The sequence below is a fragment of the Phyllostomus hastatus genome, unplaced genomic scaffold, assembly GCF_019186645.2.
Source record: "Phyllostomus hastatus isolate PE091 unplaced genomic scaffold, TTU_PhHast_1.1 phas_contig_150, whole genome shotgun sequence".
Classification (NCBI taxonomy): domain Eukaryota; kingdom Metazoa; phylum Chordata; class Mammalia; order Chiroptera; family Phyllostomidae; genus Phyllostomus; species Phyllostomus hastatus.
The window spans coordinates 21,486,869-21,498,743 of NW_025333611.1; the positions used below are offsets into that span (position 1 = coordinate 21,486,869).

Genomic DNA, 11,875 nt, shown 5'->3' on the forward strand with positions numbered 1-11,875 from the left:
TGAGTGCAGCATAGGGCAGTGTTTATTATACAGTCTCAAAAGAATGCATACATTCCAGATGAAGTGATTTTCAGAATTTAGTAGTGGAAAGAATGAGCGAATGTAATACTCTGTTACTTATCATTACATTTCCCATATTTATCAAATTTAATATGTGAACCATAGTCCCTAAAGAGAAGAGAAAAGAAGAAGATTAGTATCACAGGGAAAGATCAGTCTCATGGTTTCCCATTCTCTTGTCTGTCGAATGACCCCCCAAGACACGGCGCTGATGTACAGCTCCCGTTGCACCCATCTCTTCCCCACCCCCCTTTACCGCCACCACAGCGTGCCTGGGCCTCCTCTGTGTTGTGGCTATGCAAGCAGCGCTCTGTGGAGTTTTTCAACAGAGAATACTCCATCCCCGAGCCCACTCCTATTGTGATACCTTTGCATTCAGCAGAGCAATGCCAGATTTTTCTACCAAGAAGTAAAAAATAATCATAGCAATAATGCGATGCATAATAATTCACATATTTCACGCTCTCTGCTCAAATTTTTGCTGGGCTTACATGTCCATGGACTACAGTCTGTTCTCCTCACTCTAATATTTATGTTTTCCAGAAGTTAGCCTCTGCTTAGCTTTCCATCCTTATCTATCACTGTTCTCTGAATACATAACATTCCTTTGAACACAATTTTTTCTTTATTTCCCTAAGGCGTCACACATTTTATCAATTCCAAATGTTTTCTCAAGCAATGGGCCCTGTGTAAATTGCCTATTCTATTTTCTTTTGCATTTTTTTTTCTTTAAGAAGCCTTTAACCTCCTCCTTTCAGAGACTCCCCATCCTGACCCCTATATCTATCTGCTCACTTGGGTCAGGGGTTACAAATGCAACTGCTTGTAGAAGCCAAGCTGGTGCTATAAATAAGCGAAGTGGGCCACCTTTTCTCCATTACCATAATGGAGAAAGGTGGGTTTCTGGCTGCATTCTCTGGGAATGCTTCAAGCCCATTTGTATGGGCAGCTACTATGAAGCAACTGTTGCTTATTCTAACACACAAACTCCTAGCTTACTGTGAGTGTAATGTTTGATTTTTTTAAAATGCAATGGAAATCTGTATTTTTGGATAAAGTCTGATTTTTGAAATACGGTCAACCAATTCATAACTTCCTAAAATATTGTTTTGGCTGAATGCAACCACTGCTATTCTCTCTGATGGATTTTCCTGTGCATATATTCTTTTTGCTAAACAAGACTGCAGACTTCTGAAGGGTCTGGGGTCTGTTTCCTAAACTCTCCATTTTCTTGCTACTGTCAGGGCCCTGCACTCCACAGGTTTGGGGGCCTGAGAAGGTGGCGACAGTGATTCTGTACCAGTGCTGGCCCAGGCTTGCACTCCTCAGTTGTCTTTTCCCAAAGGATTTACACCATTCATAAATGGTGGGGATCTGTCAGGATCGTGGGTCCAGTTTGCCAGAATCTTTCTTGAAAACACTGCTAAAAGCAGGGACATAGGAATTACTCCCCTCCTTCTATCACCCATTCGTCTTCCTCTGCCAGCAGTGGTAAGAACTTCATCCATTCACATTGTCCAGTTCTCAGGCTTTTCCTTTAGAGGACATTTCAATCATCCTCTGAGCCTAGTCCTTGCTCTGCAGATGAGGGAAGTTTTCTTTATGGGACTAGCTTCTAGGCCCGTTCCCTTCAGTGCTCAGCTGCCGTCCTCACGGGATGGTCACATGACGCTGGGAGCCCATGTGGATTCTTTCCAAAGGAAGATGTGCATGGAAGAGTCAGATAATTCAGCATGCTGGGGATGCTCAACTTAGTTCCAAGAATATCGTGCCTGGTAAGAGTGTCTTTGTAATCTGGGTTGTACGCCAGGCCAGGCAGTTTATGCTCAGATGAGTGTTTGTCGTCCTGAGCCACTCTGTACCAGTTCGACCCCCTTTTTGTGGGGGGTCAGTCATACAGGTGCTGCATGCCTTGGTGACTGTCCCCCAACATGTGGCCTGGGCACTAAAGCTTTGGTGAGCTTCCCAGGCTGTCAATGCCTGCCCTCTCTGGCCACACGTCATCGCTGGGTGATGTAGCACTGCCTGTGCGAGTCCACTGGGAGAAGACAACTGGAAGCTGGTACCTGGCCTCTCTGGTCTCCACCCTGTGAGCTTCCTGCCCTTGCTGCTTTTCATCTCTGTCCTTTCACCGCAATAAGCCATTATCACGCACAGAGCAGCTTTTCTGAGCTCTGTGAGTCCTCCCAGCAAATCATCAAACCCGAGGGGCTTCTTGCTCACAGGAGAGTTACTGACAAGACACAAGGCTAACTTGTAAAGACAATTTCAAATTAATCTAAATTTGCTATTGAATTTACTTCAAAGTCAATTGTCAACTTTTACCACATAACTACTGTTATTCACACGTATATTCACACCTACACCTAGCCTACCTCTGTGCCTGTGTCTGTTTGCATCTACCAAACAACAATCACAGGCGCTATTCACAGGTATGTCAGTGTGAGTTGTATGGATAATTTGAGGGACTTCTAGAGTCTGGATTTCTATTCATTGCTTGCATATAGACTATCTACTAAAATCTCTACACAATTCGATAAAAAAATCATGTCAGATTTTCTTTCTTTTAATGAGTCAACTTTGCATGTGCACTACATTTTTTTAAAAGAAATCACTATATATGTAGTCTGTCTTCAATATTTTGTGAATAATAGAGGCCATTCTTTTTTTAAAATCCCATGCGTTAGTCAATCCAGTTCCTTTGCTCAGATTATTTGAAATTTCTGTGACGAAGAAACAAAGAGAAAGTTAGCGCTGCTTTAACTTGGACTTACCACTGAGCGACACAAAAGTGACACTCGTTCTGGTAAGTGTGGCCCAGAGTGGTGCACACGGGCGCAGTCACATTAGGGCAGAACAAGTCGTTCATAGGGTCCGGCGGGTAGTACATTTCACACGGGGGCTGCGAATGTTATAAAATATTATGTAAATAATGACTGATAGATCCCCCCATTTTTTCCTATCCTGCCACTTCTGCCCCACACAGAGATAATATCAAAAATTACTAGTCAGTTGATCTTTTTCAAGGATTTTCTCTGCTCTAGGCTTTAGTCAGGCAAGTTTTTTTTTTTTTTGACTGAAGTGTCTTCAAACATCCCATCATTCTTTCAAGTTATGAACACACTGATATCTCAGCAAAAACCCTAAATGCAAAGTTTTCATTTAAACGTGGAGTCCCGATGCTAGATGCTTATCACAGGAGTGTGTGAACTTGGAGAGGACGGGGCTCTCATGTGGTTGTTAGGGGGAGGGCTTGTCAGAAACCGACTCGCAGATACAGAGGCCAGACTGACGGTGGCCAGGGCGAAGGGAGCTTTCTGGGCTGGTGAAATAGGCCAAGTATCGGGACACATAGCTTGGCAGTTACAAGACAGTCATGGGATGTAAAGTGCAGCCCAGGAAATAGAGTCAATTATATTGTAACAACTACATGTGCCGTGCCAAGTGGGTCCTGGAAATGCCAGGGGGATCATGTTGTAAATTACATGGCTGTCTAACCACTAGACTGTCCACCTAAGACTAACATAAAATAATACTGAATATCAACTGCAAGTGACAAATAACATTTTTTAAAAAGAGTGAGGGCTTGTATTGAGGCTGGGAAGAAATCCTGTATATAGGACTATTTAACCTTGTGATCCCGAGCGAGTGACAGGTATTATTTCACTTAATGCTCAGAGGTACATTTTCCTCTTGTCATGCTTATGTCACCCGAAAGTCCATCTAAGTCTGGAGAGGTTGAGATACATGTCCAAGGTCACACAGAAACCTTCTTGTTCTACTTTCCCACTATGAAGTTTTGGGTCTCTTGTGTCTAGAGAGTGATCAGGTTAGGATCAGAATTCAGAACTGAGAAATTTGAATTTACCCTAGGCCATCTAGAGTAGTCACGTTTCACGAATGCTGTAAATAAAGACACAACAGGTTAAAAAAATAGTTTTCCATGCAATATGATTTTATCCACGGAAGTTACTAACATAATAAGGAAACGTAATTTAATTATACCTATGCACAAAGAGATACAACAAGATTGGTGGGTGGTAGCTACTTTATCTACTTATTTATTTATTCTTTTTCATTTTCATAGTCCTGACTTCATTTGTGACTTTGCTGTGACATTGAGAAAAGAATAAAAACTATTTAAGATTGTACTGGCATAACTTGCCAACCATGTCATTTTTATTAAGTGACTCTGTTTTGGTTGTCTTCAGTTTCCCATTCCCTACAATGGGCATAAGTATACACATCTGAAAGACTGTTGTAAGAATTAAATATGACACAGTAAATAGGGTAGGAGGCCTATTCCTGCCGAGAGGCCGGACTCAAGATGACAGTGAATGATGAGGAAACCTAGGAGTTCCTTGGCCCCAGGGAGGCTGAAGGACGGTGCACTGGTGTGGGTGAGGGGAGCCGGTGTTGCCTGGGGAGAGAGGGTGACCAGCCACCTGTGACAGAAGGAAAGACGACCTGCTGCTCTTCCCTATCTGTCCCCATCAGACAATACTTAAAATAGCCAAGACTAAGTGTTTCCAATGATAGCATTATGCTAAGTGAAGTAAGTCAAGCAGGGAAGGACGAGAACCTATGGTTTCACTCCCATGTGGGGCATTAAACAAAAAGCAACAAACAAAAACAAACTCAACAGGTATCTACCTATATAGCATGCTATCTTTTCTGTTGGAAAGGAGGAGGAATAACAAGATGTATATATGTATATTTGAGCAAAAAGAAACACAGGAAAGGAAACAAAGACTAATGAGATTGGGCACCTACAGGATGGTAGGACGGGAGCAAAAGGAAAAGGGCATGGAAGCAACAACCCACATTTCCATCTAAACTTCGTGTTGCATTTTCCTTAAGTTCAAAATAATTTTGAATTGCCCTTTTGATTTTTCTTGACCCATGCCTTAGACGGAAGTGGGTTGCTTTGTTTTCAGATCGTGCTGTTTCCAACAGTAATGCCTACTTTATAGCAATTTGCACAGTTAAACCCAACAGTCTAGGTTTCAGCCAAACTTTTTCCATCTAGTCTCAGTAATCCTTTTCTTCCCTACAACTAAAAGAAAACCAGGTGCTTCTCTCCCAAGACCTATACATTTGCTTACCTGAAACTTGTTCCCCAGTCATGGATACCAGGAGAAACACAGTCACGAGAGGGAAGGCAGCCATTCAGTCTCACCTAACGTCCTGCTTGGAGAGGCCTGTGAAAATGCTCAAGATAGTTAATTCCTAATCCCTTGCCAAGCCAGCTTTCCAACCCCTCCTACCAGAGGTGACGCCATTTCCATACACTTGGCCATGACCGTTTCACCCTGACCTGGTCTCCAGGGACTCAGACCCCAGAAGGCCCTTCTGCTCCAAAGAGGGAAAGAAAATTAAAACAAGTTTTTCTTTCTTTTTTTTTTTTCTGCCAGTAGCTAATTTACATTCATCATCCTGGCCTGGAAGAGGAATTAGGCTCAGGGTTCTCACCTCAGGCATGTTACCTATAAATAGGTTCACCCTGTTATTGGACATGAACCAGCCAGAGCAGGTCGGCCTCAGGCCCGCCTGCAATGTGTGGGTTCTTGACGTCCCACAGGAAAGGTTTCACAACATGAGTCCTGGTGATTTTAACAGTATGCTTATTAAGGCTGGGGACAGTAAAACGCAGGAAAGACTTAGGGTGGAAGAAGCAACAGGAGTGAGCCCAGGTGGGGCTGCTGTCAGCTCACTGGGAAGTGAAGGTCGCAGAGACAGGAGTGAGCCCAGGGCAGGGCCGTTCTTAGTTCACTGTGAAGTCAGAGAGAGAGGGGGGCCTGGAGACAGGACTAGAGGGTAACCCGGGTGGAGCTGCCACTGCCCTCTGGTCCCCGGGCTGCCAGTCTCCTGGGGACCCGTAGAGTTCAGGAGGAAATAAAAGATTGATACCCGAGAGCAGGCATGGGCGCGAGTTCGGCACTGAGGGCTTTTTATCTTTTTCCTCCGCGTGAGAGAGAACCTTCGGGGAGGGTTTCAGCAGAATATTCATCAGCTTTCCAGATGCATTTTTAATATGCTGATGTGTCAAAATGAGCACATGGCAGGGGGAATATTCTTTGGTCTGCTATACTGTTTTACTTTTCTTGGGTCTGTCTGGCTTTTAATGGGATTTTTGTTATTTGTTTCCCTGACTTCATCTGTCCTTGGGCACAAGTGGCATTAATTGGGTCTCTGTTCTCTGTTTCCCAGACCAAGGAGATTTAAGCTGTATATTCTCTGGTTAGGGAAGAGAGTTATAAGGCATTCACTCTCAAGTGTCCTTGGCTAGGGGAGATAAATGTTCTTGCAATTCACCAGCTGGCTGTAAGTTGCTCAAAATCTTTGGTCTTGTTTAATTTTCTTGTCTCAGTTTACCCATTCCACCTGCTTAGGAATTTTTGTAGCTTCTTACCACCCTGCCTCAACCCTACAACAGACCATCTGAACTGGGGCACTCATGTTAGTGAATACGGATACGAAGAATGTACAAGAATTCTCAGATCATAGGTGTGAATGCAGGTCTGTCCTGCATAATCAGGAAGACGTTACCTACGTCATTTGATTTCTTGGGATGGACCAGTTCCTCCCGCCCTGAAGTCCCTCTCTTCCTGGTGAAGTTTCTGCTTCCAGGACAGTTTCGTGTGTTCAAACATCAAGAATGGATCGGAAATGGAATTGTTGGTCCCGGGTCATAAAAATTGTGCAGCCCTTCCCTGAAGCGAGAGTCAGGATATATATCTATAGCTAGGTCTAAATGTAATTTTTATAATTTTTATGATTCATACATAGGTACACAATGGTTTTTATGACTCATATATAGGTACTCATAGATAGACATATACATATGTGCGTATATATATATGTATATGTGAGTTCAAATTCTGGCTCCAACATCTCTTAGAAATGTGAGCCTGAAAATATGAACTTCATAGGATATTAAGAGGATCAGGTGATATTTATATAAGTAAAGAGGGTAACTATATTCAATTGTCAATTTCTTTGGCAAACTCTTCTTTTGTAAAGATGGAAATATTGAGGCCCAGGCGAGAAGACACTTTCCAAGTCCTGTCATCAACGTCCTCATGCCCTACTCCATGCATTCTGTCTCTTCCCCAAAGCACAGCTGGTCGGCACACAAAGAAATGAGGAAGCACAACATTAGCTGCAAAGTCTGCCTTACTTTCAAGTGCAGAGGCACAAAAAAGAGAGTGGGAGAGGAAAACAAACATACAGGGAAACCTACTGACAGAGAAGAAAGCCAAAGAGATCCCAGAGCAGACTTGGCCTAAAGATAGAGGTAGAGGGGTGTTACCTGAATAAGGTTGCTGCAAAGTGTCAGCCTGCTGTCACCCCTCTGAGGTCACGATTAGCTTTAAGCAGAGTGGCTGTGGCTGGGGACATCTAATGGCTGTTTCCTCTGTCTGTCTATCCCTCTCCTGAACCACCTCCTCTGGTGTTTCATGCTCCAGCAGGCAGGGACATACCTGGAGGTTCTGTACTCGTGGTTTCCGGTTGTGGATCATAAGAGCCAAAAGGACTTGCATCCTAAATATCTGATGACATTTGCAAACCAGATTGATTACCAGTCACATTTCAGAGGATGTGGTGAACTTTTCTGCTGAATTCAATAGTGGTTCCAATCTTCGTCATCTGCTCTCCCTCCTAAGGTCACTGAGTCTATCCTGCTTTTCTGGTTTGCCTGTTTTATTTTTCTAGGGCATGATTTCTGACTCAGCCTGGAAAACTCCAGCACCACAACCAATAATCTTTGCAATATTTAAACCTCCTTATTCAGGTGCAACTGCAAAAGAATACAGTAGCAATGGCAAACAGTCCATCTGCTGCTTATAACATGATATAATACATTACATTAATACGTACCTGCTATATGACATGATAATCCTGCTTCTAGCAATTCACCCTGGGGAAATACAACCTTATGTTTACACAAAAACTTGTACACAAATATACAGAGCTGCACTGTTTGTAATCACGAAAAGTTAGAAGCAACCCAGTTGTCCTTCAATGGGTGAACGAACCATTCAAACCGCTGTATATCCACATAATTGAATGACATTCAGAAATAAAAAGAAATGAATTTCTAATATATTAAGAAACATGAAGGAATCTTTATGTAAATAAAAGTAGCAAGGCTTAAAAGAATAAATACTGCATGATCTGATTTACATGAAATTCTGGAAATAGCACTGTTTCAGAGATCTGGAGTTGTAGAGGTTAGGGATGGAGGTCGGACTTGACTACGAAAGCATGGCACGTAATTTTTTTGTAGTGATGGGGCTGTTTTGTATCTTCTGTTGGTGAATTTGTAAAAATTCATAGAACTATATACTAAAAAGGAAAAAAGTGAATTGTTACTATATGTAAAATAAAGTTCAGTTTTAAAACTCTGGTTCATAATGTTGGCCCTATCTTGCTAAGTGATCTTGGACAGGATATATCACCTCTGAGATCCAATTTTCTTGGATGAAACATGAGGGTATTGGTCTAAGTTTTTTTTCCAAGTTTAGGTGTCTGTGATTGGTATTTCCCCATGTAAATGCCTGTCTATTTCCCAAGTTCAGCATGCAGTCCACCAAAGGAAGTCATTTGGCAGCTAGTTTGCAGTGCTCTTTTCCTCAGCAAGGATCCCGATGAGCCCAGTGGAGTATCACCGTCATCATCAACCTGGAGCTGCCAACACTGCCCAAATTCCCCAGGTGATTCTGTATTTCCAGACCGAGACTCACCGAGGAACACTAAGAATTATACAATTGCAAATTATTATTTCTGCCCTATAGCGAAGTTTCCACAGAGAAACACAACACTTAGGGGAAGAATATACAGTGAGGTTTTCACCCTCGGGGAAGAATATAGAATCCATGGGTGTGCAGCAACACTGAATAAATATTAACTCTATCACTCAGAGCTCTGCCTCACACCTTGTCATTCACGCTGTGGATAAAACACCGGATATGTCTGTCATTGTGATGTAATTTCTTGCAATACTCTTATTTTTTAATTATGCAGATTTATGGAATGGAGTTGCAATAGGGAATAAGATCTCTTCTTCCAGAAAACCACAACCTATTAGTCAAAAAGGAATGTTTCTAGGTTTCTGACAGATATAGAGGGCCAAGAGAAGAGGGCAAATTCTTTGACACATTAGCATCATAGTAATTCCAGGTCTAAGTATCTACCCTAATATGAACCACATGCAAAAGTGTTCCCTGCAGCATTACCTGTAGTAGTAAAAAATTATAAGTAAATGGTCTACCATTAAAGGCTTGGCTAAATAAAATGTGATATCATCATGTAAAATAATACTAAAAGCAAATAAATTAAAACTTCAAACATCAAAAATTAAAGCTTCAAACATCAAAATTGATAGCCCCCTAAAACACTAAGAGACAAAAATCATATTATAGAATGTAATTTATTTTTTAGAAAGAGACACAGTAGTTCCATGTATCATCAATAGTTATATACAGGGTGGGAAAAGAGTAGGTTTACAGTTGTGAGTACACAAAACACGGAGTTTATTCTTGTATTATTATTTATTATTGTATTATTTTCCATACAAGCAACTGCAAACCTACTTCTGCCCCATTCTGAATATATACATACATATATATATATTAGAATTGTTTTTGACGGTACATACTCAACTAGCAACACAGGTTGACTTTCAAGAGAAGAGGTAACAGTGATTCAAGTAAACATACTAATCAGGTGGAAATTATAGAATAGGCTGTACTAACAAACTCATAGAAGACTCACATATTAAAAGTTTTCTTATAATATGTGAGATGAGTTTTCTTATAATATGTGTTTCTTATAAGTATTTTAGGGACGTTGGCAGTTGCAGCTCCTGCTTAAGTAAGGAATGGCCCTGACCACAAGAAACTGGGTAAACATCAGCGATCCATATCAGAACCAGCAGAACGCTGCCCACACATTCTGTTCCCAGATATCAGCAGTGAAGCTGCAGATGGGGCGATGAACCTGCTGGGTGACGTGCACAGGACATCATCACACTGAACCCCCTGGGGACTGCATGTAGCCAGAGATTCCTTAGTTCCCCTATTTCCACGATTCCCCTGTATAAACTACCCAGGACATTTGGGATGCTAAGATGGGCCTTGAGACGAAGGTTCCTCACTTTTCAGGTTGCCAACACCTGAATAAAACCACTTTCCTTTACATCAGCACCTGCCTCTTGAGCACTGGCTTTCAAAGTGGCGGGCAGCCGGACTTGCATTTGGTTGCAAAAAGAGCTCTTAGAGGAAAACATGTCCATGTATTATTTGTGTAACAAAACATTACCTTTAAACAGAGAATTCAGTGAAGAGTACCAGAGAGATCTGGTTCATATGGAAGTTTTCCCACGGCCATGTAGAAAGGCCCTAAAGACACGGCACCTGGAAAACCAAGGCCAGAGGCTGGAATGGTCGGCATCGCCAAGGGAGGCTCTCCTCGTGGCCCAGGCTGTTTTAGATATTCACCTGTGAGCTACGTTTTAGGAATTAAGAGCACATTCACATTGTTCTTAAGCAACCAGAGAGTCCTGAAAATGATCGCTTTAAATGTTTGAGTCTTTTGAGCAAATCACTATTCAACTTCATTTCCATCACCCTCTTACTGCCAGCCCACAACCTCCACCACCCAGAGGCCCCAAACCACAGAATGACACATGTATATTTACACATTTTGGAGAGAATTAAGACTAATTTTGTTTGAGAATCCTGTGACACCCTTTGGAATAATGAGAAGGGCCCTGCAGTGTCACAAAAGCAGAATTAGGAAAGCATCGGCTTGTATCGTTGCCATGGGGATCTGTTTCCTGTAAAAATCCAGTTCTAGAGACACCAGGAAAGAGGGGAGAAACCTGGGCAAGGCTGTGGTAGGGCAGGGCAGAGTCGCCAAGCACAGCACACCAGTGGGTCGGGAGCGCTGCCTGCCCCGTCTGTCCAGGCAACACGGCGGGCTGGCTGCCAGGCTGCAGCGAGTCCGCTCTGCCCAGATCCACTTTGCAGAAAGAAGTGTGGACGGGAGAGGACTGACGGGGAGGAGGGGACGTTCCCCCACCGCTGTCCAGACCTGGTCACCGACCCACTGAGCGATGACAACACAATGGGCCTGGGGCACTGCTCTCTCTCTGCTGTTAGAGCACTGGCCCCTCCGCGGAGGTGTTTTATGTTTCCAATTTTAATTTTAGCATCTACACTTTGGCAATTCGCATTTAAATGTGTTGTCAGAGAACTTCCAGAAATCTTTAATAGGAAGACCAATTTCCATTTTCATATGTTCTGAATTTCAAAATATTTCTTTTTAGCGTGAATACATAGTATCAGAGGAGTGGCCACTGATAAATAAATTATAATTACCAGGGCAAAATTTAAACAGAGCTGGCTTTGAGAAGCACCTTGGCTTTGTTGGACTTTATTTAAAGATCCTAGTGAAACAGAAAGTCTGAAAGAAAAAGGAAAACTTCAGATCCAGGAGGCCTTAAATGTAGAATTTATTCTACCAGCAGCAGAGAAATCCAAGCAGAGAAGTGAGTACACAAGGGTTGGTTAGTTATAAGAAATGAAGATCCTCTGAAGGAGAAAGTAGGAAGGTAGAACTTTCCTGGGTGTCCCTTGTTCTCCTCTGCTGCAGTTTGAAGGCCAAATCAGGAGACAGGTCAAATCCCCACAATGTGTAGAGTGGGTGTTTCTGCCTACCCCTTTCATTTAATATTTTCACAGGAGTAATCAGGACTTTAAATGGATACATCAGTTTTTGTGGATTCTGGAGAAATACTGATGAGGTCAGA

The 11,875-nt window shown here is 42.5% G+C and overlaps 1 protein-coding gene across 5 annotated transcripts; it reads right to left on the reverse strand.

Annotated features, from left to right (window-relative positions):
- On the reverse strand, nt 1-7,572 carry SPINK13 (serine peptidase inhibitor Kazal type 13). 5 transcript variants are annotated; one of them, XM_045825352.1, is made up of 5 exons: nt 7,545-7,572; nt 5,166-5,261; nt 3,929-3,963; nt 2,835-2,962; nt 1-168 (listed from the first exon to the last, which is right to left on the reverse strand). In XM_045825352.1, exons 2-5 carry the CDS (start codon nt 5,227-5,229, stop codon nt 114-116), a joined length of 282 nt encoding a protein of 93 aa, XP_045681308.1. In that variant the 5' UTR covers nt 5,230-5,261; nt 7,545-7,572; the 3' UTR covers nt 1-113. The 5 variants fall into 5 exon arrangements, with proteins under 5 accessions (XP_045681308.1, XP_045681318.1, XP_045681327.1 ...); XM_045825362.1 differs by lacking the exon at nt 7,545-7,572 and adding an exon at nt 7,373-7,461; XM_045825371.1 differs by lacking the exon at nt 7,545-7,572 and adding an exon at nt 6,614-6,633.
- Between the last annotated feature and the right edge of the window lie 4,303 nt (nt 7,573-11,875).